The sequence below is a fragment of the Muntiacus reevesi genome, chromosome 4, assembly GCF_963930625.1.
Source record: "Muntiacus reevesi chromosome 4, mMunRee1.1, whole genome shotgun sequence".
Taxonomy (NCBI): Eukaryota; Metazoa; Chordata; class Mammalia; order Artiodactyla; family Cervidae; genus Muntiacus; species Muntiacus reevesi.
Genome location: NC_089252.1, coordinates 59,904,972 through 59,932,018, shown reverse-complemented (window position 1 = coordinate 59,932,018; position 27,047 = coordinate 59,904,972). Strand labels below are relative to the sequence as shown.

Sequence of the window (27,047 nt, the reverse complement as noted above, 5' to 3'; positions counted from 1 at the left end):
ATAAATATTTAGCAAAGAGAATATGGTGGCTATACCGATAACATAAATGCATGGTGATTCTTCTTTTGTCAGCCTAGCCCATCTAGACCTAATGTCTTTTTTCTCTACATTTTTTTTTTTGCCCACCTGAAGTTTAATCCTTAGATTCCATCATTAGAGCTCCTTTGGTTTCGAACTTCTGAGTTTGGCCAGTGGGAGAAACCAGGAGCATGACAGAGGTGAGAGCATAATCAAAAAGTATACAAATTTCTTTCTCATTTCCCCCCAGTTTCACAATGAAGTGCTAAGGTGGCTGCATTCTGCCAAGGAAAATTCCTGCTGAGGAGTGTGTTGAGATGAGGCCTGGGATGTTCTTCCTGGATCTAGTTTCACCGGACTCCTGACAGTGGCCTTTGTGTTGGCTGTTTCAGGTCTGGGATTTATTTACCTTCTGAACTTAGCCTCGAGGTATTTCAGCTACCTGAACTGATTTTTTTTAACACTGCCTGTGTTCTCTTTATTAAGTTAAATTCTTTCCATTAAATTCTCTTCTGTTAATGAGTATAATTTTGTTTTACCTCCATGGAGTTTGACCTCCATTCACCAGGCTGTCTACCTCTCTACTCTACCCTTGACTAACACACTCTGCTTTCATTACTTATTTATATTTCTAGTGTCATTGCTAGCAGAGGTGTCATTTCCATAGCTAGCACAGTCTCTGGAGATAACAGTTATGAACCAATATGTCCTAAATACTTCAAGGAGTGTGCAATGTGTATTTATTGAGGACTGTAAAACAGCTCTTAGTTTTCCCTCTCTCAGGTAAACCTGCATTTCTTTGAATGCATAATCTCAGCCCTCAAACTGAAAGTCTACAGAGAGAGGATTTGGGATAATGACAAACTTGTTTAAAGGTCACAGGAAAGAAAACACGATGGGAGTAATTAGTTATAGATAACAGGCACTGAGTAATCTATATGTGCCAGCCTTAGGCTTAACAGCTACACAAGCATTAGCTCAATTAAACCTACAAACTGTGTAGGTTCTTAGTATTAGTACCTTCATTTTACAGATAAGAGACTGAAACAAGTAGAGGTTAATTAACTTTCCCTAGAACCTACAGTTAATACATTGTGAGGCTGGGATCAAACAGATTATTAGTCTACGATAACGTATTGCTTAGAAAAGAATGTGGCACGTTCACACAATGCTGCACATTCTCTGGGTATAAAGGCATTCACTTATCGATTAATCTGTTCATTCATCCATCCACATAGTTGTCAAATATTCAGAGAAAATCTTCTGTTTGCCACTGTGCGATCAATGGAGAAAGTGTAAGTAAAAGATAAAGATGGTTTTTGTCCTTCAATAGTTTCGCTTTCATGGTAGGAGGCATGAGGCATAGAAATTCTACAGTCAGATTCTAAATAATTTAGATTGAATAAAAATTATGTTGGAAAGTGGAAGGGAGTAGATCTTTCACTACTCAAAGAACTATAATGCAAAGGTCATAGTGATAGTTTATTAACTCAAGTGATATTTATTCAGAATATCTCTATTCTGAATTTAAATTAGTGAGCAAAGCTAGATAAGGACCTAAGACCTGGCCCTCATGACACTGAGAATACTGGGGATAATATAATCATGAGTCAGTCACAGTGATAATATTAAAAATGTAGTTTTAAAATTTCTATGAATTAAAGTTATATGATATTGTGAGAATATATCCTAAAAGGATATGGCTTCAAGAGATCAGCAAAGAGACACTGAAAATACAAAAGCATAAATATAACTAAATCCCAACAAACACTGAAACTGAATATTAGAAAATGAAAAAGTATCTTACCCACAGAGAAATAACAAATAATATTATAATATATCCATCTGCATAGCCAAACAAGAAGAAGCCAGAATATAAGATATTTTAAATATTGAAAGTAAGTATCTGTTTTTCTACATTGATACCCAAATAAATTCTCCTTTGAGAATGGGCAAGTGATATCAGGTAAGTGGATAGAAAGGGACTCTCACTGAAAGAAGTGCTTAAGGATATATATCACACAGGAGAAAACTAAACCAGAAATGAAGAGTGGGTGCCATACAACAGTGAGAGAAAAATCGATAAATGTCATGAAAATTAAAGGAACACAACATTGAATCACCATTTAATATAACTGTAATCATATACAATATAGATAATATTTAAAGTTCATTAATATTTATTAATTTACTGTTAATGATTTATTCTATACCTGCAAATGACAGTTTATAAGTTAGAAGCAGGATGAATTCATAATTAAAATATTTTATGTTCCTTTTATTATTTAATAGCAAAGTAGATGTACTGATTAATGAAGACTAAGTTAAGACAAGTATGCATATGCAATTTAAGGGAACTTATTAATAATAAAAAATAAAATGTGTCATAGTCAAACAAGGATTAAAAAGGAAGGAAAGTTGCAAAATATGATTTAATTCACAGTAAGTAAAGAGGAGAAAAAGCATAAAGAAGTTTGTGAAAAGCACAAACTAAGTTGTCAGAAATATTCAAAAGTGTCAATATCCACAATAAAATAAGAAATAGTGATCACAAAGACTCCAAGCCTGAAAATAAAAAAGGCAAAATAAACATACTAGACATAACCAACTAAAAACAAGCAAATGAAACAGCCAAGTATATGTGAATATCAGACAAGTCACACTTTTAGACTTTATACGTCATAGAAGGGATAGAAAGTATAAATGATAAAAGAATAATACTAGTTCAGTACTTGATAAGACCTAATAATATAGTCTCAATAGTTTTAAAAACTACAAAAGAAAACAGGCAAATCTACATCATCTTTCTCCATTTCCATGTATGAAGATGCAAACATCTGTAAGGACACTGAAGATCTGATAAAAGAAAATTCACTAGACAGATTTGATAGGACCCTGCTCTGCTCAGTTCCCATCTCTTCTAGCTAAGCATGTTTCAGTGTCATGGTCTTTCCCCCAGATATGACTCAGGAGGGGAGGCCAGAGATGAGCACTAGTGTCCATGACGTGCAGAGATGCAGGATCTGAGTTTCTAAAACAGTGAAATAAGACAACCTGCTCTTATAGCACAGGGAAGGCTGTTCAATATTCTATAATAATCTAAGTGGGAAAACAATTTGAAAAATATAGATGCATGTGGAGGTATGACTAAGTCACTTTTTTGTACACCTGACACTAACACAATGTTCCTAATCAACTACACTCCAAGATAAAATAAACATTTTAAAAATGAAAAATGTGGCATTGTGTGTTATATTAATTGCAGTTATCCTGACACTGGTAGCCTTTGTGTTGGCTTATATTTTGGATGTGTACTGAAAATAATTCATAGCAACAATAACAAAATGAAACCTCAGAACTTGTTTTATAATAGGGATGTAAATAGCTTAAAACACTTAAAAGAAATAATAAAAATATTCTCTAGGATATTTAGGATTTACATCAACAATCTTATGAATGGGGATTCTATTGGACCAGTACTAATATCTAAAGATATATCTTGGAGCAATAACCTGAGATTCTTAAAGATCTTCATTTCTATATAATTTCAATAACAAATACAAAATAAACAATCCAAGAAACAAGTTCACATGTTTGGTGACTATGTGTAATGTAGATAAAATACTCTGTCTTTTGCTAAGTTTATAGAGCAGTGACACTGCTGTTTGGTCTTGTGTCTTAATATATGTGTGGTGCTATTTTAATATACTGACAAAACTAACAATTTGATAACATTCTTCTTTTTTTTTTTCTTTTTGATAACATTCTTCTAAGTCTCATAGGTGATTTATGAAAGGAAAAGAATAGTCAATAGCCAAAATGATTTGTTAATTTAAAGTGCTCACTGATTGATCAGCGAATACAGATATGTTACATACCTGTGACCAAAATGTCTATGCTATTTGGCAAATAATTTATCTTGACTTGATCTTCTTACTGCTTTTTAAACATTTCCTCTGCCAGTGGATCTTCCCAATCCAGTTCTGAAACCTGTATTTTGTGAGTCGCCTGCACTGCAAGCAGATCCTTTACCGTTGAGCCAATGGAGAAGCCTCTTTAACAGTTCTAAAAATTGTAAATCACTATGCTGAACACCAGGCTTCCCTAAAGAATCTACTCACAATGCAAGAGACCTGGGTTCGATCCCTGAGTTTGGAAGATCCCCTAGAAAAGGGCATGTGAACCACTTGAGTATTCTTGCCTGGAGAATCTCCATGGACAGAGGAGCCTGGCAGGCTACAGTTCATTGGATCACAAAGAGTCAGACACGACTGAGTGACTTTCAAATGTTGTATACCTGAAACTTAAAATTACAAATCAGTTCTAAATCAGTTAACAACAACAACAACAACTCGATTGACCTAACAGAACCAAGTTCTGCTCAACTCTCCTCTCTTCTGAAGAGTTTTCCAGCATCGTGAGCTTCCCCAACCTGTATGTCCCAGGGGGAGACGCCAAAGGTTGAGCAGTCAGGTCTATGACACGGAGATTTGTGCAAATTTGAAACAAAGTGTCCTTGTGTGAAAACTTAATGATGATTAGGTATACTTTGAAAAGTGCTCTTTATATTACTCACTATTTTTGTCTGTGAGCTGTTAACAGTGCATACAAAAAAAAGTGAAAGCTAATATAAGTTAATGCTGGAAGTATACTGGTAAAAAAAAATGGAAAGAAATAAAAAAAAAAAATAAAGGAAATTTGGCATTTCTCTCAAACATTTAATCAATGAAGATTCCATTAGACCAGTACTAATATCTAAATATAGTTCTTAGAGTAATAATTTAAGATACCCAAAAATCTTCTTGGATATATAATGTGAACAAAGGAAACAACCAACCAAATAAGCAAAAAACTTTCTTCCTTACATGATTGACAAGTTTTGGAAAATAATTTGGAAAATTTTAAACCCCTCAAATCAAATAAGTTGGCATTGTCTTAGCATCATTGGTAATTCTGTCTTTTATAACTTTCTACCTTTATCTGTCCTTTACTAATACAAAAAAAAAAAATGCTGTTTGGTCTTGTCATTGAATTTCCATGTGGTAAACATTTTAAATACACTGAAATGACACAAGCTAATGATCTGACAGATTCTTCCACATTTCATAAGTGAATTGCAAAGGGAGAAAAATAAGTCAATGACAAAAAGTCACTCATTAATTTAATATTCTCTCTAATTGGTCAGAGAATACAAATATATTACAGACCTCTGACCAAATGTGTACCTAATTTGACAGAAAATTTCTCTTGAATAACTCTTCCTATTGCTCTTTTAACATCTTTGTTCCAAAGGCTGTAGATCAAAGGGTTTAGCATAGGACTCAGAAAGATATAAAAAACAGCTGCAATTTTGCCCTGTTCTACAGATGCCTCAGAAGGTGGTCTCAGATACATCCAGAACAGTGTCCCATAAAACATAGCGACAACTGTCAGATGAGACCCACAGGTAGAGAAGGCCTTGTGCCTCCCTTCTGGAGAACGCACTTGCAGAATGGCTGTAAAGATGACAATGTAGGAGATGAAGATGATGGTGAGAGAAAACATGAGGTTGGAACCAGCCACCACAAACATGGCAGTTTCATTGACATAAGTATCTGAGCAGGCCAGGACTAGGAGAGGTGGGTCTGCACAGTAAAAGTGGTTGATTTCGTTGGGTCCACAGAAGGTTAGGCGGAGCATCAGGATGGTCTGTGCAAGACCACTTGCAAAGCCATAAATATAAGATGTAGCAACGAGAGAGAGGCAGACACCTCGGGACATTTTGATGCCATATAACAAGGGTTTGCAGATGGCCATGTAGCGGTCATAAGCCATTGCTGTGAGCATATAGCTATCTGTGAGCCCCAAGGAAATGAAAAAGTCAAACTGTGTAAAACAACCAAGGAAGGATATGGTTTTTCTCTTGGATAGGAGATTGACCAGCATCTGAGGAGTGACATTGGTAGCATAACAGAGATCTACAAAGGAGAGGTGGCTGAGGAAGAAGTACATTGGAGTCTGAAGCTTTGAGTCAGTTCTGATTAATAAAATCATGCTCATATTGCCAATGACTGTGATTAGGTAGATGACTAAGAAGACCACAAAAAGGACAGGCTGCAAGTCAGCTCGATTTGTCAGTCCCAGGAGAATAAACTCAGTCACTTCTGTGTAGTTTTCCTTTAACATCATGTTTGCTCAGCTTCTAATGAAGTCTAAAGTAAATGAAATAAAAATGCATTTGTTTTTTTATCATTTTCCATTAGTAACATCATTTCATCAATGCCTACTTCTTTTAAACTTCTAAATACATGTGGCATAAAGAAGTTATATAGGGGACTTTCCAGGTGATCCAGTGGTTAAAACTTCATTTTGCAAGGCAGGGAACAAAGATTTGATCCTCTTTTAGGGAGCTATGATCCCACATGTCTAGTGGCCAAAAAGAAAAAAAGAAATAAATCAGAAGCAATACTATAAGAAATTCAGTAGTCTTTAAAAATGTTCTTCGTCAAATTTGTCTTTTAATATCCAGAAATAATCTAGGAATCATATACTAGATGCTTCAATGTTTAATTTAAAATAGAGCACATTTACATAGTTTCAAATGTTTTTCTGCAAGTCTTTTCATAGTTGAGAAACTTAGATCTTTTCTACAAATCATTACCATGAATTGGTCACTTACAATTCCTTTAAATATTGCTTTTCTTTAAAACTATGATTCTTTTTTTCAGAATAATTTTGATGTAGTGTCTAAAGTGTCAGCAATTGAAATTCATTGTTTTTTCCCCACAAGTGGATGATTTAGGGAAATGGAACAGATAGATCTTTATAGAGCCAGTGTCTGTCTACCTGCCACTCTAATCTGAAGGTTATTTTCTAGGTAGTCCCTCATCCTGTGTTGCATGTTCATTTTATCCACCCTTGCCTACCTCAGGTGACCATCAGGTGACCCTCACGTGACCAAATCTTACTTTAGTAAGATATCCCAGGCTATCCTTAGCTTTGTATATTTCAGCAAATTATTTAGGGCAATAATTGGCTTATGGGACTCAAAATTAAACCAGTGTTTTTGTATAAATAACAGGGAAAAATACAGTACCTAAACAATATGTGATTATTTTTATATATATCCACATTTATCAGTGGTGTTAAATATTAAGAGAACGAATAAATTGGGTAAAATTATGTGTTAAAAATGTCCCTTTGAGGAGAAGACAGTCTTTTAAAAAGTGATTGACAGATCCATCCCCAACCGTAATAATTTTGTTGTAATTTTACCTTATTTTAACTCTTTCAGAAAATAAGAATAAACTGTATGATAGAGGTTCAATTTGAGTTCTGTAAAGGTCACACTGTTAATAATAGTCATATTATCTATAAAACTGAGACAGTATGTAAAAAATCATAAAGTGTTTTTCTCAACTTTCATACATGATAAAGGAGACCATCTCCTTGGAAGAAAATCTATGACGATCCTAGATTGCATATTGAGAAACAGAGACATTACTTTGCTGACAAAGGTCTGTCTAGTCCAAGCTGTGGTTTTTCCAGTAGTCATGTATGGATGTAAGAATTGGACCATAAAGAAAGCTGAGCACCTATGAATTGATGCTTTTGAACTATGGTGTTGGAGAGACTCTTCAGAGTCCCTTGGACTGCAAGGAGATCCAACCAGTCCATCCTAAAGCAGATCAGTCCTGGGTGCTCATTGGAAGGACTGATGCTGAAGCTGAAACTCCAATACGATGGCCACCTGATGTGAATAACTGACTTAGCAAGCAAAACTTAGAGAGAAGTGGGCAGAAGTGGCTCTGGGCAATATAAAGCTTGATATTCTTGACAGACACTCTCAACCTGAGGCTCTGTCTTGTGGCCTTTGATCTATTTCTTTTTCCATTGTGAAACCACTCTGTGGTATATTTTTAAATATTTGTACTATAAGAAAAATAGAATTTAGCTCAGCTGGTAAAGAATCTTCCTGCAATGCAGGAGGCCCCATTCTGATTGCAGGGTCCAGAAGATCCCCTGGAGAAGGGATAGGCTACCCACTGCAGTATTCGTGGGCTTCCCTGGTGGCTCAGATGGTAAAGAATCTGCCTACAATGCAGAAGACCTGGGTTTGATCCCTGGATTGGGAAGATCCTTGGAGGAGGCCATGGCAACCCACTCCAGTATTCCTGCCTGTAGAATCCCATGATCAGAGAAGTCTGGCGAGCTACCATTGATGGAGTTCCAAAAAGTCAAACAAGACCGAGTGACTAAGCACGCAGCACAACAAATGTTCAATACCTAGTCCTACCTGTGAAAGAAGAGTGATTTCCCAGTGACAGCACGGATATGAAGAAGCTGAGGAATTTATACCTAAATTGTCACAGAGGGATCAGCATCCTAGGGTTCAATTATTTCTCACAGAAAATCATCTAGACTATAAACCACCATGAGTGATTTACTCTTTTTAAATCTTAAGCCCATTGAGGACATGATTCTTGGCTCTCCCCAGTATCTTCAGGGAATCAAATCTGAAATAGTATACTAATGGGACTCATTGTTTTTTTTTTTTTTTTTTTTTTTTTTTAACTTATGCCTAAATGTCTTGATATTTTGAGACTTCACTTGGGGAAGTTAAGTTTTCATGCAGATAGAAGACTGAATGATATAGGAAAACCATCAGATGGTCAGATAACTTTTGCTGCATTTGAACTACTTATTTACTGATTCTGAAGTTTGCTCTTTATATTTTAAATTGTTATAGTAATAAATACCTAGCAAAGGGAACACCATGGATATACAGATAATATAAATGTGTTGATGCTTCCTTTGTCAGTCTAGACCATCTATACAGTTTGTCTTTTTATTTTCTTTCTTTCTTTCTTTCTTTCTTTTTTTTTTTTTTTTGCCTATCTGGAGCTTAATCCTTAAATTCCATCAATAGAGCTCTTCAAGTGTCTAGTTTCCATCTGAGTTAGGCCAGCAAGAGAAACCAGGAGCATAGTAGAGATGAGAGGAAGAGAAAAGTACCCAAATTTCATTTTCATTTTCTCCCAGTTTCACAATGAAGTGTTAAGGTGGCTGCATCTTTTCAAGGAAAATTCCTGCTGAGGTGTGTGTTGAAAAGGTGGCCTGGCACATTCTTCCTGGATCTCGTGACACTAGAACCCTGACAGAGGCCCTTGTGTTGACTACTTCAGGACTTGTATGAAAATCGCCTTATGAACTTAGCCTCCAGATGCTTCAAATTCTTGGACTGATTTATTTAACACTGCCAGTATTCTCCTCATTAAATTAAATTCTTTCCATTAAATTCTCTTCATTAAAACATGTGAGTAGGATTTTGTTTTGTCTCACATCCCTGAGCTCAGACCAGAGTGTTACACAACAATTTCTCAATAAACGTTGTGACTGAAGTGAAATTTCTGGTTTTACCATTGCTGGATACTAAAGGGGCCATTGGATCACCATCCTTCTGGGTCCTGGATCACTTGCAGACTCCACACAGGAGTCAGAGATTAAAATTACTAGCATTGTGCTGTGCTTATTCACTCAACAGATCTGACTCTTTGTGACATCATGGACTGTAGCCTGCCAGGCGCCTCTGTCCATGGCGATTCTCCAGGCAAGAATGCTGGAGTGGGTTGCCATGGCCTCCTTCAGGGGATCTTCCCAACCCAGGGATTGTATCCAGGCCTTTGCATTGCAGGCAGATTCTTTACTGTCTGAGTCACCAGGGAAAACCAAGAACACTGGAGTGGGTAGCCTATCACTTCCGCAGGGGAACTTCCTGACCCAGGAATTGAACCAGGATCCCCTGCATTGCAGGTGGATTTTTCACCAGCTAAAATACCAGCATTGTTGCAGATAAAACTGGATATGAGAATGTGGCTTAGACTTGCTTCTCTACCCGTTTTTTGAGAATTAGAGTCACCCAGGCACAGCAGAATAGTGAGAGAACTGTTGCCCCCTCCTCCCCTTTGACATGACCAAGCAGCATGTCTGATTGAGATGGACATGGGTATTAACCACACAGAGCAGAAAAGGACATTTCTATCGATGATGAGGCACCTGCAGTGATCTTTTTCATCATGTCATGTATTTCCATTCACCAAACCAGGGTAGGCAAGTGCGAATCTATAGAGAGGATCTGAAGTGTCCTTCAAAATCAGCACTGCTTTTACACTTGCCTCTGGATATCTTTGAAATAAAGATACTTCTCAGTAGAATACCAAAAGCACAACCACTTGTAGAGGATGCATACACATAATGTACACCAGTCATGAGAACTAACATGTAATTCGACATGTGAACAACACATTCACATCTTTGAGAATTCACAGCTTGAAGGTTCATATGTAAAGGACTTATTGTATATGAATACAGTTTTGCTGTTTGTGATGACATGGATTCACTTGGAGGGCATTAAACTACTGAAATAATGCAGAAAAAGAAAACATACAAATGTTGTATGATATAATATGTATGTGGAATATCAAAATTATAACAAACTTGTGAATTAAACAAAAAAGAAGCAAACTCACAGATATAGAAACCAAGCTATGGCTGCCAGTGGGGAGAGGGAAGTGGGGAAAGGCAGTATAGGGTTAGGGGAAAATCGAGTTATTATGAGAATATGTAAAATCATGTGTATGAAACTCTTAAAAATTTTAAAGCACTGCAGAATTTAAAAAATCTTTCACTAAATAAAAAAGTGTAATATAATACACATAACAAAAAATGTATATATATACATACATATTTGTATGTATGTATGTGATCCAAAGACACCATATCACCATATATGATCTTACTTTGGAAACTGTAGGCATGTGTGTGTGCACATAGTTAATGCAGAGCACTGCAGAAAACCATGTGTGAGTTGCTCCCTCAAACACAAAGGTTTTACTTCATTGAGGCTATGACTCATTTCTGTCTATGAGTTTCCAGTCAAGATGCCACAACCTTTGCTGGAAAACAGGAGTTAGCACCGAGTTACAGGTGCTCTGAAAGGAGTGTGTAGGGGGAAACGCTCTGGAACAGCATATTCATTTGTATGACAGAATCAAGATGGCTTAGGAAATTTTTCATGATCTTTAACACACAAGCAACTCAAGAAAGAAAATAAGTGGTGATTACTAAAACAGAAAAATGGAAGGAAAATGATCAAGACTTGGGAATTTCAAATGTATAAAGATGTGGCAGGAAACTGAACTAGAGAAGATCATTTGAAGAAGGATTCGTTTATCACGTATCACTTGATATTTGCCTGTGGGACCAAAAGTGGTCTTGACTCATAAGCTCAATGACTTATGTGAGATCCAGACGTAACACCTGCTGAAGTAGAATAGAGCTACTGATAAATGGAAATTCAAAAAAAAAAAAAAGTCCGTTGAGAGAATTTGGGTACACAGAAAGAAAATAACAGTTGACCTGGCTGCCTGGTAAGGCTGGAGTGAAGATGAGAATCTTCTGAACAAGGTACTTATGGGTTTACTAGTTCATAGCCAAGAAGAGCCTCTATCTGTTGGAAAAAATATACACCAAAGGATTACCTCAAGGACAGTTCAGTTCAGTTCAGACGCTCAGTCGTGTCCGACTCTTTGCGACCCCATGAATCGCAGCACGCCAGGTCTCCCTGTCCATCACCAGCTCCTGGAGTTTACTCAAACTCACGTCCAATGAGTCGGTGATGCCATCCAGCCATCTCATCCTCTGTCGTCCCCTTCTCCTCCTGCCCCCAATCCCTCCCCCTCCTGCCCCCAATCCCTCCCAGCGTCAGGGTCTTTTCCAATGAGTCAACTCTTCGCATGAGGTGGCCAAAGTACTGGAGTCTCAGCCTCAGCATCAGTCCTTCCAATGAACACCCAGGACTGATCTCCTTGAGGATGGACTGGCTGGATCTCCTTACAGTCCAAGGAACTCTCAAGAGTCTTCTCCAACACCACAGTTCAAAAGCATCAATTTTTCAGCACTCAACTTTCTTCACAGTCCAACTCTCACATCCATACATGACCACTAGAAAAACCATAGCCCTGACCAGATGGACCTTTGTTATCAAAGGAATGTCTCTGCTTTTTAATATGCTATCTATGTTGGTCATAACTTTCCTTCCAAGGAGTAAGCATCTTTTAATTTCATGACTGCAGTCACCATCTGCAGTGATTTTGGAGCCCCCCAAAATTAAGTCAGTCAATGTTTCCACTGTCTCCCCATCTATTTCCCAGGAAGTGATGGGACCAGATGCCATGATCTTAGTTTTCTGAATGTTGAGCTTTAAGCCAACTTTTTCACTCTCCTCTTTCACTTTCATCAAGAGGCTCTTTAGTTCCTCTTCACTTTTGCCATAAGGGTGGTGTCATCTGCATATCTGAGGTTATTGATATTTCTCCTGGCAATCTTGATTCCAGCTTGTGCTTCTTCCAGTCCAGAGTTTCTCATGATGTACTCTGCATATGAGTTAAATAAGCAGGGTGACAATATACAGCCTTGACGTACTCCTTTTCCTATTTGGAACCAATCTGTTGTTCCATGTCCAGTTCTAACTGTTGCTTCCTGACCTGCATATAGGTTTCACAAGAGGCAGGTCAGGTGGTCTGGTATTCCCATCTCTTTCAGAATTTTCCACAGTTTATTGTGATCCACACAGTCAAAGGCTTTGGCATAGTCAATAAAGCAGAAATAGATGTTTTTCTGGAACTCTCTTGCTTTTTTGATTATCAAGGACAGTAGAAAGCTACAAATTGTTAAACCTGGAAGTAGGACTTTGTACACTATAGATAAGATCCAGTACAATAGCAAATATACTGTATCCTTGTCAAAAATGATCAAGCATTGCAAGACAATGAGATGGGAGCATTGCATCTAATATAAGGGTTTCTGAGACCAGAACACTGTTAACATACTAGTTGCATATATACAAACATGCCATTCCTGCAAGACAGAGGGCAATCTACTTGTATAGATGAATTTTGTAGGATATTTAATTACAAGTCAATGAGAAAATATTTTGTTTCAGAAAAAATAGTAAAGGTAAAATTTTAGCATGAATTCACTGACAAAAAGGAATGTCTGTACATAACTTGATAAAACAATGTGTAAATTGTAGGCATTAGATTGAGACTTTATTAAAGTTTCTTTTGACTAAAAAGAGAAAGTGGAAGCACAGAGACTTACTTCTGGTTTGGATATGCACTTGTTTTCTTAACTGTGATTAAGATAGTTCATTGATCCTCTCTAAGCCGAGAAATGTAACCATATTTCTAGCAGGATGTGGGAGGTAGGGACCCACTTTTAAAGCAAATCTCAGAAGAACTTAGCGATAGCCAGGAGTGTGACATTGGGAATCAGCCCCCTCGAAATTCATTGGAACACCTGAGATCAGAGAGAAAATCACATGTCTTAGTTTTATTCCCCATAATTTCAAATCACTGTTTGCCTTAAAAACTGTGTGTGGGCACACAAGAAATATCAAATTGAAAGTTTGATGACTGCTTGTTTTATATTTTCCCTTTCTTTTATAATGAAACGACTTCCTCTCCAAAATTCAGAGCTCTTATCAATATCCTTCATGATGAAGGTGGATGTCTTGAACAGGTCAGGCATTAACAGGAGTTTGAAACTGGCAAAGTGATTGGCAGACATCATTTATATAGGTAGGTTGACTCCTCAAAACAACCCAAAGAGGCAGTTGCCTCACACTTGAAGGTTCAGCTAAACAGATAGAGGTTCTTTTAAAGGAAAATTGAGTCACTAATTCACCTTGTGCTACGTGGCTAGTGTGTGTTAGGGTAGGGTTTGAGTTCCTGCCTTCACAAACCGAGTTGCCTACAGTTTCAGTCACAGGTAGTTTCCACACCTCAACCTGAAGACTGGTTTCCACAGCTAGCACAACACTAAAGCTGAAAAGAAGAAAACTAATGATGATGATATTTTACCCACAGAGAAAAACAATCCGAGAGTGTATCTATCTCTATAATCAAACTGAAAGAAGCCGGAAAATTAAATATTTTTTAAATACTGAAAACAAGTATTTGTCTTGGTATATTCATATCCAAATGAATGCTCCATTCCAAATGGATAAGCGATATTCTTAGATAAGTGGATTAAAGGGAGTCTTACTAACAGAACTAATTAAGGGTTTATAACACTCAGAAGAAAACTAAATTCTAAACGAAGAGTGACAGCAAAGAGAATTGTTACAGAAACATGGATAAATGTCACTAAAGTTAAAGGAACATGGATATTGAATCAATATTTAATATAAATATACTTGAAATCATATGCTACATAGATAATGTATAAACTTCATTATTAAATAATTTATTATTAGTGATGAATTCTATGCCTGTAGATGACAGTTTGTTAGTTAGAAGCAGGGTATATTTGTAATTAAAATATTCTAAACTCCTTTTATTATTTAACAGTAAAGTAGATGTACTGATTAATGACTAAGTTAAGACAAGTATGAATATAAAATTTAAGGAAATTTATTGAAAATAGATAATAGAATGTGGAGTAAAAAGAAAAGAAATTTAGAAAATATGATTTAATTCACAGTGGGTAAAATAAAAAAGCTTTGAACAATCTAGACAGCATATTAAAAAGCATAGATATTACTTTTCCAACAAAGGTCCTTCTAGTCAAAGCTATGGTTTTTCCAGTAGTATGGATGTGAGAGTTGGACTATAAGGAAAGCTGAGCACTGAAGAATTGATGCTTTTGAACTGCGGTGTTGGAGAAGATTCTCAAGAGTCCCTTGGACTGCAAGGAGATCCAACCAGTCTATCCTAGAAGAAATCAGTCCTGAATATTCATTGGGAGGATTGATGCTAAAGCTGAAACTCCAATAACTTGATCACCTGATGTGAAGAATTGACTCAATGGAAAAGACCCTGACGCTGGGAAAGATTGAATGTGGGAGGAGAAGGGGATGACAGATGATGAGATGGTTGGATGGCATCACTGATTCAATGGACACAAGTTTGAGCAAGCTCTAGGTGTTGGTAATGAACAGGGAAGCCTGGCATGCTGCAGTCCATGAGGTCACAGAGAGCTGGACATGACTGAGCGACTAAACTGAACTGAACTGACTGAACTGGAAACAATAAACATACTGCTGAAGAGCTATGATTATCAGAAACAACTTTTAGTTTTTAAGTATCAGAGATGGGATAGAAACTATATATGATATGTGGAATAATACTAACTTATTACTTGACATAGTTTAATAATATAAACTCCATGTTTAGAGAACTATGAAAAGAAAAAAAATCTACAAAAATCTCTCTCATGTCTTATGTGTGAAACAATAAAACTTGTGTGAGGATACTGAAGATCTGAAAAAAGCAGAGAAATCAACTAACTTGGCCGAATAGAGCCATATTCTGTTCAACTGCCATCTCTTCTGATAGTTTTCCAGAACCCATAAGATTCCCCCACTTGTATGCCTCAGGAGGAGATGCCAAAGGTTGAGCAGTAGTGTCCATGACATGGAGATGTGTGAAAATCCTAAACAAAAGTGTCATTGTGTGAATACTTAGTGATGATTTCTTATGCCTTGACAAGTGCTCTTTATATTATTTTGGGTTTATGGTTGTGAGCTGGTAAAAGATCATAATAAAAAATAATGAATGAAAGTAAAATATCAGTTTTAAAAGCAGAACACATATTGGTAAAACAAATCAAAAGATTTTTTTTTTCAAAATCTAAAGGCAATTTGTCATTTCTGCCAAATGATTTAATAATGAGGATTACAATGGACCAGTACTAACATCTAAACAAGTTTCTTAGAGTAATAACAAGATACCCAATGATCTTCACTGACACATAATGTGAACAAAGGAAAAAAAAATCAAGCAAACAAAGAAAAAAACCTTTCTTCCTGATATGGCTGACAAGTTTTTGAAAATATTTCAGAAACTATGAACCCTCCAAATCAAACAAATTTTATTGTCTTAGCACCACTTGGTAAATCTGTCTTCTATAACTTTGCGTACTGTGAATAGAATTTTCTGTCCTTAGTAGTTTCACAGAGCAATAACAAAGCTGTCTGGTCTTGTCATTAAATTCCTATGTGACATTTATTATAAATACACTAAAATAACACAAGCTAATGATCTGACACATTCCTCCAAGTCTCATAAGTGAATACAAAAGAGAAAAAAGCCCAGTAGGAAGAGTGATTTATTAATTGAAAACTATCTCTGATTAGCTAGAGAATATCAATATATTATATACCTCTGGTGAAATGTGCATCTGATTTGACAAACAATTTCTCTTGAAACACTTGCTTATTGCTCTTTTTACATCTTTGTTTGGAAGGCTGTAGGTTTGTATATTAAGACTTATATTAAAACTCTGTACACTTATGAGTAAAGTGGATAGAATAAACTGTCCTTTATTAATTTTATACAGCAATAACAGTGCTGTTTGGTCTTGTGTTTTAATTTATATGCGGTATTTCTTTTAATACACCGAGTCACACTAATAATAGGCTAACATTCCTCCAAGTTTTATAGGTGAATTTAAAAAAAATTCATAGTCAAAATGATTTTTTAATTTAAATAACTCACTAATTGATCAGACAATATGGATATTTACATACCTGTGATCAAAATGCACACTCTATTTGGCAAAAAATTTCCTTTGTATCATTCTCCTTACTGCGTTTTTAACATCTTTGTTCCGAAGGCTATAGATCAAAGGATTTAGCATAGGACTCACAAAGATATAAAAAACAGATACAATTTTGCCCTGTTCTACAGATGTCTCAGAAGGAGGCCTCAGGTACATGCAGAACAGTGTCCCATAAAAGACAGTGACAGCTGTCAGATGGGACCCACAGGTAGAGAAGGCTTTTCGTCTCCCTTCTGCAGAGCGGATACGCAGAATAGCCGTGAAGATGAAAATGTAGGAGATGAGGATGATGGTGAGAGAACATGTGAGGTTGAAACCAGCTCCCACGAACATGGCAGTCTCATTGAAATTAGTATCTGAGCAAGCCAGGACTAAGAGAGGTGGGTCCGCACAGTAAAAGTGGTTGATTTCATTGGGTCCACAGAAGGTGAGACGGAGCATCAGGATGGTCTGGGTAAGACCATTTGCAAAGCCATAAATGTAAGGAGCAGCAACAAGAGAGATGCAGACACCTCGGGACATTTTACTGCCATATAACAAGGGTTTGCAGATGGCCACATAGCGATCATAAGCCATCACTGTGAGCATATAATAATCTGCAATCACCAGAGCAATGAAAAAGTGGAACTGTATAAAGCAGCCAAGGAAGGAAATGGTTTTTCTCTTGGATAAGAAGTGAACCAGCATCTGAGGAGTGACAGTGGTGGCATAACAGAGATCTACAAAGGAGAGGTGGCTGAGGAAGAAGTACATTGGAGTGTGAAGATTTGTGTCAGTTCTGATTAACAAAATCATGCCCACATTTCCGATGACTGTGATTAGGTAGATGACTAGGAAGACCACAAAGAGGCCAGACTGCAAGTCAGCTAAATCTGTCAGTCCCAGGAGAATAAACTCAGTCACTTCTGTGTAGTTTTCCTTTAACATTGTGTTTGCTTAGCTTTCAATGAAGTCTAAAGTAAAGGAAATAAAAATGAATTTATCCTTTTTCTTTTTTCCATTACCCACATCATCACCTTATGCCTACTCCTCTCAAACTTGCAAACACATGTGGCATAAAGTAGTAACCTAGGGGATTTCCCTGGAGACCCAGAAGTTAAAACTTCACCTTCCAGTGCAGTGGGCAAGGATTTAATCTCCAGTTAGGGAGCTAAAATCTAACATGCCTCATGGTCAAATTACCAAAACATAAAACAGAAGAAATATTGTAAGATTTTCAGTAAAGACTTTAAAGATGGTAATTTGCGAGGGAGTGATTTGGGGAAAATAATGTATGTCAGACTTTATTTTTGGGGACTCCAAAATCACTGCAGATGGTGACTGCAGCCATGAAATTAGAAGACGCTTACTCCTTGGAAGGAAAGTTATGACCAATATAGATAGCATATTAAAAAGCAGAGACATTACTTTGCCAACAAACGTCCGTCTGGTCAAGGCTATTGTTTTTCCAGTGGTCATGTATGGATGTGAGAGTTGGACTGTGAAGAAAGCTGAGTGCTGAAAAATTGATGCTTTTGAACTGTGGTGTTGGAGAAGACTCTTGAGAGTCCCTTGGACTGCAAGGAGATCCAACCAGTCCATCCTCAAGGAGATCAGTCCTGGGTGTTCATTGGAAGGACTGATGCTGAAGCTGAAACTCCAATACTTTGGCCACCTCATGTGAAGAGTTGACTCATTGGAAAAGACCCTGATACTGGGAGGGATTGGGGGCAGGAGGAGAAGGGGACCACAGAGGATGAGATGGCTGGATGGCATCAGTGACTTGATGGACATGAGTTTGAGTAAACCCCGGAAGTTGGTGATGGACAGGTAGGCCTGGTGTGCTGCGATTCATGGGGTCGCAAAGAGTCGGACACAACTGAGCGACTGAACTGAACTGAACTGAACTGAATATATTAAAAATTTCCTCTTGGGGAGGAGATAATTTTTTCAAAATGATTAACAAAATCATCCCCAAATCATATGCCCTTTCTTGTAACTCTAGTTCATTTTCACTATTGCAGAAAGAAAGAATAAACCTATGACAGGAATTCAATTTAAGTTCTTTAAAACATTTAAAAGGTCCCATTGGTAATAGTAATCATATTACCTGTAAAACTGAAACAGCGGATGGGGAATACGTGTAACTATATGGCTGATTCATGTCAATATATGACAAAACCCACTGAAATGTTGTGAAGTGATTGGCCTCCAACTAATAAAATAATATTAAAAAAAAAAGAAGAATTGTTATAATGCAATAAATGTAACACAAGGAAAGAAAAAGAATTAAATAAAATGGAAAAGAAAAAAAAAAAACTGAAACAGCATGCAAGAAGTGATAAAGTGCATTTCTCAACTTTTGTGTATTATGAGACTATGAAGGCCATGCTGGGAAAATCTACACTTTCCTTTAGTAGCACATAACTAGGTATGTCATTGTCATAATGACTCTTATTAATACCTACAAAGCCAGGGATGGATATGGATCATATTTAAAGCACTTTGTAAATGAAGCACTCCTGCTTTATTGCCCATTTGCACTATTTCATTGCTCTTGATATATTTGAACTGTTTGACCAGGATGATAAAATACAAGTTGTTATCTAAATCAATGAAATAGCAATCATTTGATATTTCTTCTATAATTTCCTAAGATTATAGTTATTCTCATAATAAGGAAACATTCCTTTGGTTCTGGATTGTGTCTTCAAAGTGTGTATTTAATAGATCATCCCCCAAATAATTAACACATCCATTCCATTTTTACTGTGGGAAAATGAGACAGTAAAAGCAATGAATAATCCAGATCATTTACCTGAATACTTTTAACAGAGACAAATCACAACATCCTATGCGATTGGGCAAGGAAAACTCAGAGAGAAGTGGGCAGAAATGGCTCTTGAGGCCAACAAGCTCTGTACTCTCGACAATCACCCTCAATTTGAGGGTCTGTCCTCTGGCCTTTGACCCATTTCTTTTTTCATTTTGATACTATTCCACAGTATATTTATAAATATTTGTACTATGAGAAAAATAGCACAATTTAAACCTGCTCAGTTTCTTCACCTAATGTTAATGAGGGTAGCAATTTTCACCAAATGAGAACATGCACTTACCTCCCCATGAGGTATGTGTCCAAAACAACTAGTCTGCTACTGAGAAATGACTCTTGAATCTGAGAGTCACATTTTCATACTGAATTGTGTTTTATATTTGATGTGTGTATTTATGACATCATTTTTTGGGGAAATATTATGTCAGCTTCATCAGGTGAAAGCTGGTGACAGTTAGAAGGTCAATATAGCAGAAAGCCAGGTTTGCTGGTGCCTCAGACTGTTAAGAAACACCCACAATGCAGGAGACATAGATTCAATGTCTGGGTCGAAGATCTTCTGGAGAAGGAAGTGACTACCACTCTAGTATTCTTGCTTGGAAAATCCCATGGACAGAGGAGCCTGGTGGGTTACAGTCCATGGGGTAGCAAGTAGTTGTATATGACTGAGTGACTTTCACTTTCATTGCAGAAAGTACTCAATAAACTAGCTACTTAGCTGATGATCTAGATAATACTGCTATTCTTTTACCCCCAATATAGAGAAAAATAAGAAAAAGAGCTTTGCCCAATTTATAAAATAATAATGATTTCGTGAAACTTTTAATGAAGACTACTTCTCTCATTGTATTTATTCTTAAATATGTACTGTTCTTTTCTATGTAAACTCAGAAATTTTATTAAAATGCATTTAAAAGGTATTAAAAGAAGACATTTGCTAATTTATGAGAATAGCTTTCAAGCCAAATATTTTTATTTTTATTGATTAAAATATGTATTTCTAGATTTCAAAATATATGTCAACAATGCCTAGTCCTACCTGTGAAAGAAGAGTGATTCCCCAGTGACAGCATGGTTGTGAAGATCCGGAGGGGTTTATACCAGAATCATCCAGGAGGTGCCACTCCCCAGGGCTCAATTATTGCTCACAGAAAGTTTTTTAGCCTGTAACTAACCACAAGTGTTTTACTCTTTCTAAAATAGTAAGACCATTGAGGACAAGGCTTCTTGCCACTCTCCAATATCATCAGGGAATCAAATCTCCTGAAATTATAAAGCAATGGGACTCATTCTTTGTTTTAACTTATGCCTAAATGTCTTGATATTTTAAGACTTCACTTGGAGGACATAAAAGTTCTCCTGATTACAACATGCAATATAGAAGAGTGTGTGATATATGAAAGCCATTGGAAGATCAGACAACCTTGTTGCATTTGGAATACTTATTTCCTGATTAGGAACATTGTTCTTTACATTTTAAATAGTTATAATAATACTTAGAAAAGGCAATGCTGTGGGTATACAGGTAATATAAATGTGCCAGTGATTCTTCATTTGTCAGCCTACCCCATCTAGACCTATTGTCTTTTTTCTCTACATTTTTGTCCCATGGAGTTTAACCCTTAGGTTCCATCAATAGAGCTCCTCTAGTGTCTTGTTTCCATCTGAGTTTGGCCAATGGGATAAACCAGGAACATAACAGAGGTGAGAGGAAAAGCTTCCACATTTCTCTTTCAATTTCTCCCAGTTTCACAATGAAGTGCTAAGGTGGCTGCATCCTTCCAAGGAAATTGCTTTTGCTGAGATGTGTTTTGAGAAGGTGGCCTGGCATGCCCATCCTAGTTCTCGTTTCACTGGACTACCCAGTAGTAGTCTGCTGCTGTGTTGGCTGCTTTAGGACGGTATGAAAACTGCCTTCTGAAAATAGCCTCCAGTTGCTTCAACTTCTTGGGTTGATTTCTTTAATATTGCCAGTGTTCTCTTCATTATTTGAATTCTTCCCATTAAATTCTCTTCGGTTAAACCATCTGAATAGAAATGCTCTTTGTTTCATGTCTCTGACTCTGACCAGAGTTCACACAATATTTACTCAATATATGCTGCAATGGAAGATATATTTTAGTTGCACCATTGTTGGATGCTAAAAGGGCCTTTGAATCACCATCCTTCTGGGTCATGGATCACTTGACAATTACACACAGGAGCCAGAGATTAACATTACTAGCATTATTGAAGATAAAACTGAATTTGATATGTGACTTAGATATGCTATTCTTCCCCTTTCTTGAGAACTGAAATCACTCAGACACAACAGAGCAATGAGATAAACATTGCTTCCTCCTCCCCTTTCCAGAACCATAACCAAGCAGTCTGTCTGATTGAGATGGGGCATTGGTATCAATTACAAAAAGAAAAGGATGCTTCCTATTGATGATGAGGTACCTGTAATGATCTTTAAAGTCATGTATGCCATCAGGGTAAGTACATAGCAGTATATGGAAAGGATCTGAACTGTCCCTCAAAATCACCACTGCTACACTTACTTCAAGACATCTTTGGCATGAGGTAAAGATATTGTACCACTGTACTCTATACAGTACTATTCATGGGAGTACAAAAAAGTGCAACCAGTTGTAGAGGATTCACGCACATAATATATGCCAGGTGTGAACTAACTTACATGATTTGACATAGGAACACACGTTCACATCTTTGAAAGTTTTCAACTTGATGGTTCATATTTAAAGGACTTACTGTACGTGAATGCAGTTTTGTTGTTTGCAGGAACATAAATGGACTTGGAGGATGTTATGCTACTGAAATAAGGTAGATAGAGGGAAAAAAAGACAAATATTGCATCACATACAGAGGGGGGATCGGGATGGGGAATACGTGTAACTCTATGGCTGATTCATGTCAATGTATGACAAAACCCACTGAAATGTTGTGAAGTAATTGGCCTCCAACTAATAAAATAAAATTTAAAAAAATAAAAAATAAAAATAAATAAATAAATAAATAAAAAATAAAAAAAATAGAAAAGTAAAACAAACTTGTGAATTAAAAAAAAAGAAGCAAACTCACAGATATAGAGACCAAACCAGTGGTTACCAACGGGGACAAGAAAGCAGGAGAAGGCTATATACATTAGAGGAAATAGTAGTTATTATGGGAATATATAAAATCATGTGTATGAATCTTTTGCAAATGTTGAAGCTCTACTGAATTTAAAGAATCTTTCACTCAATATAAAATTTAATATAATACATGCCTGTGTATGCCAAAAATGAGCACAGAGGTGGGCACTTGGATTATGAGATTTATGATGTACATTAAAGTGGAAATGCCTTTGAACCCTGTTTCCAGTCTCCAATCTTAAATTTTGTTTTTAATCATTAGAACTTTAAAAAACAATTACAAAGAAAAATCTAAAATACTGAGATTCATTATTTTGTCAACTGTGTGTAAAGTATCTTGTGAGTTTTATAGATATTTTGAATGTCTTGTGTTTCCTGAATACCAATGTCTTTATAGAGAAAATCAGTTCTCTGTGAAGACTAGGAAGTGTGTTGTATGCTGAATTAGTTCTTTGTGTTGTTTTGGTATTTAAATAAAGCTCTTTGGTCCTAATTAAAAAAAGAAATACATGCCTGTGTAATAAGTCACTTCAGTTGTGTTCGACTCTTTGTGACCCTATGAACTATAGCCTACCAGGCCCCACTGTCCATGGGGATTATGCAGGCAAGAATACTGGAGTGGGTTGACATTCCCTCCTCCAAGGAGAGATATATGTGTGTACATGATGCAAAGACACCATATGTGATCTTCCTATGGAATTTGTAGGCGTGTGTGTGTGTGAAGAAAGTAGTGATAAATGAAGAAACAAAAATTCAAAAAAGAATCTAAGAATGGAATTTTTGTTTCACAAAGAAAGAAAATCACAGGTGTACTTGCGGTCTGGTCAGGCCAGAGTGAAGATGCATCTCTTCTGAACAAGGTACTTTTGTACTTATGGGTACTTATGGGTACAGCAAAGAAGAGCCTGCCTGTGTCTGGTGGAGGAAGAATACACCAAAGGAGGAATGCAAGGACAGCAGAAAGTTATAAATTCTTAAACTTGGAATCAGGACATTGTATACTATACACAGCATCCAGCACAAGAGATAATGTGCTCTATCATTGTTCAAAAGCTATCAAACAATGAGAACAGAACTAACTTAAAGGGCTTCTGAGAACAGAACCATGCTAACTGCACAAGTTGTATGTTCCTAAAGCCTGCAATTAAACAACACAGATGTCAGCAGAGCTGGCAATGGGGGTAGGGAGGGAAATGAAATCTTCCTAAATCCTACAAAAGAAAATGGAAAAAAAGGAAGGAAAAACCAGTCCTAAAGCAAGGGTTAAGCCGTGTGCAGTGTGCAGTGTATGCTCAGTCGCTCAAGTGTGCCCAACTCTTTGCAACCTCATAGACTGTAGCCCACCAGGCTCTTCTTTTCATGGGAATTTTCCTGGCAAGAACACTGGAGTAGGTTGCCATTTTCTCCTCCAGGTAATTGCTTATGAGATTGCCCTAAAGGGGAATCCACCTGTCTAGATAAATTTTGTAGGACTTTCATTTACAAGTGAATGAGAAAATATTTTGTTCCAGAAAAAAAGTAGTAAAGGTAAACTTTTAGCAAGGATTCACTATAAGAATGGTATTCAAGTTTCCTATTTTTTTTTTTTTATATCTCATGGAAATATTTGAAAGGCTAATAATAACATGGATCCTCAATAAAAATAATACACCCACACAAATCTTAAGTAGCTATCAACAAATCCATATGCAAGTGGTTCTCAGAATGCCTGGCTCTAATGATAATATCTCTTGTATATGGGTCAGCTTCATTCTACACCTGAGACATGTCCTTGTATTTGTGTGTGAGGAATAGAATGCTTGCTTTTCTTGGTTCTTCTGTACCAGTTATATCTCCATCAGATATTGTTCAGAAGATCAAAGAAATTTTAATAACTCTGTTGTCCAGGAAATTAGTTGAATTTGAAATTGACATTGAAAACAGAAAAGATTGCATGTACATATTTTGAGCAAAGTACAAATTGTCAGCATCAGATTCAGGCTCTACTAAAATTTACTCTTCACTAAAAATAAAGAAAAGCTATGACAAACCCAGACAGCATATCACTTTGCCGACAAAGGTCCATCTAGTCAAAGCTATGGTTTTCCCAGTAGGCATGTATGGATGTGAGAATGGACTATAAAAAGGCTGAGCACCAAAGAATGAATGCTTTTGAACTGTGGTGTTGCATGAACTGAACTGAAAAATAAAGAAAGTAGAATCACAGAGGCATCCTTCTGGTTTGAGTATGCCTCGTATTCTGTACCTCTGATTAAGAAAGTTCATTGCTTCTCTCTAAGCTGAGAAAGATAACCACATTTCTAGCAGAATATGAAAAGCAGAGACCTGCTCTTAAAGCAAATCTCAGAAGGACTTAGGAGCTGTAGCCATGAATGTGACATTGGGAGTCAGCCCTCTCGAGATTCACTGGAACACCTGCGATCAAAGCAAATCATATGTCTCAGTCTTACTCTCCATAATTTCAAACCTCTATTTGTCCTAAAACTTTATGAAGACACACAAAAAATATCAACTTGAAATTTTGATGAGAGATTGAGTTTATGTTTTCCTTTTCTTTTGCACTGAAACTGTCTCCTCTCCAAAATCCAGAGCTCTTCTCAGTGTCCTTCTCAATTAATGTAGATATCTTGGGTAGTTCAGCTGTGAACAAGATTCTGAAACTGAAAAGTGATTGCAAACACCTTTTGTGCAGGTAATTTAATTGAGTCCTAAAAAAAAAAAAAAAAAAGAAAAGAATCAGCGACTAATGAAGTTTCAGCTAGAGATAGAGGTTCCTCTAAAGGAACAGTGAATCTTGTCTTTTGCCATTTGGCTAATATGCCTCAGGGTAAGGTTTGAACTCCTGCCTTCACAAACCCTGTTGACTGCTGTTTCAGTTGTAAATAGCTGCTATTCCTCAAACTGAAGACACAGCTTGTCTTTCCTTCCTTCACTATTTTGTTAAACATTCTCTTAGCTTTCCCTGAGTCAGTGCTTTGCCTGTTCTCATCAGATTTTGGTTAGTCATGGAGCTAACTGAAAGGTGGAAATTGAAAAATTTACAAAGACACTTTCTGTGCCTCCACGGTTTGACCTCCATCCTCCATGCTGTCTTGCCTCTCTGCCCCATCCTTGGCTGACACACTCTACTTTCATTACTTACTAACATCGCTATTGTGACAAGATTTCAAACCCTTGTGAGCAGAGGTGTGATTTCCACAGCTAGCAGAGTCCCTGGAGATGAGAGTTGAGAATAAATGTATGCTACATAATTTAAGGAGGGTGTTATGTGTATTTAATTTAGTGACTGTACAACAAATCTTAGTTTTCCTCAGCATTTCATTGAACACATAATCTCATCCTTCAAAACTGGAAGTCTATAGGGAGAGGATATGGAATGAGAGACTAACTTGTTTAAAAACCACAGGAAAGAAAACAGAATGAGAGTAATTATTTACAGGAAATAGCACTGAGAACTTAATATGTGACAGCATTAGGCTTAGCCTTCAACAAGCATTAACTCTGTTAATCCTCACAAACTCTGTGGGTTCTTAGTATTAATACCTTCCTTTTGCAAATGGGAAACTGAACAAGTAGAGATTAAATAGCTTTTCCTGGTCCTATAGTTTATAAACTGTGGGGCTGGGATCAAACAGATTACTAGACAGTCCTGCTTAGGAAAGAAATGTGAAGTCCACACATTGCTGCCTATTCTCTTCATATAATGATATTCATTCATGCATTAATCCATTCATTCCTCCATCCATATAGTTATCAAATATTCATAGAAAATATTTTTGCCACTCTGTGGTCAATGGAGAAAGTGTAAGAAAAAGATAAAAGATGGTTTTTGTCCTTCAAATATTTCTGTTTCTTGGTGAGAAGAATGAGGCTTAGAAGTTGTAAAATCAGATTTTAAATAATTTAAAATGAATGAAAATGATGTTGAAAACTGGAAGGGAGTAGAGCTTTCACTACTCAAAAAACTATAATACAAAGGACACAGTGGTAGTTTATGAACTGAACAGATATTTATAGAAAACGTCTATATTCCAGGTTTTTTGATACATTCTGACATTAAATTAATGAACCAAGTCATATATGGACCGTAGACCTGGCCCTCATGACATTGAGAATACTGGGGATAATATAATCATGAGTCAATAAAAGTGATAGTATTAAAATGACGATTGCAAAATTTCTATGAACTAAAGTTATATGGCATTATGAGAACATACGCTAAGAGGATGTGACTTTAAGAGATTAGCCATGGAGGCGCTGAAAATGCAAAAGGATATATATATAACTAAGTCCTAAAATACTCTGAGACTGAAAAGTACCAGATTAAAACAGGTTATATCTTACTCACAGAGAAATAGCAAATAATTTGGTAAAGCATCCACCTGCACTAACAAACTGAAAGAAGCCAAACAAAATATTTTAAGTGCTGAAAGCAAGTGTCTGTCTTTCTACATTCATACTCAAATGAGTTTTTC

General features: G+C 36.6%; 2 protein-coding genes across 2 annotated transcripts; both read right to left on the bottom strand.

The window, feature by feature from the left end:
- Positions 1-5,217: 5,217 nt before the first annotated feature.
- Positions 5,218-6,183, bottom strand: LOC136167440 (olfactory receptor 5M5-like). Its single transcript, XM_065935017.1, has one exon. The coding sequence runs from the start codon at positions 6,181-6,183 to the stop codon at positions 5,218-5,220; it is 966 nt and encodes a 321-aa protein (XP_065791089.1).
- A 10,425-nt stretch (positions 6,184-16,608) lies between these two features.
- On the bottom strand, positions 16,609-17,547 carry LOC136167712 (olfactory receptor 5M5-like). The gene has a single exon (XM_065935220.1). It carries the CDS (start codon positions 17,545-17,547, stop codon positions 16,609-16,611), a length of 939 nt encoding a protein of 312 aa, XP_065791292.1.
- Positions 17,548-27,047: the final 9,500 nt, after the last annotated feature.

What these genes read in the sequence shown, in the direction of transcription:
- LOC136167712 (XM_065935220.1), bottom strand. Translation starts at nt 17,547, where the DNA reads ATGTTAAAGGAAAACTACACAGAAGTGACTGAGTTTATTCTCCTGGGA.
- LOC136167440 (XM_065935017.1), bottom strand. Translation starts at nt 6,183, where the DNA reads ATGTTAAAGGAAAACTACACAGAAGTGACTGAGTTTATTCTCCTGGGA.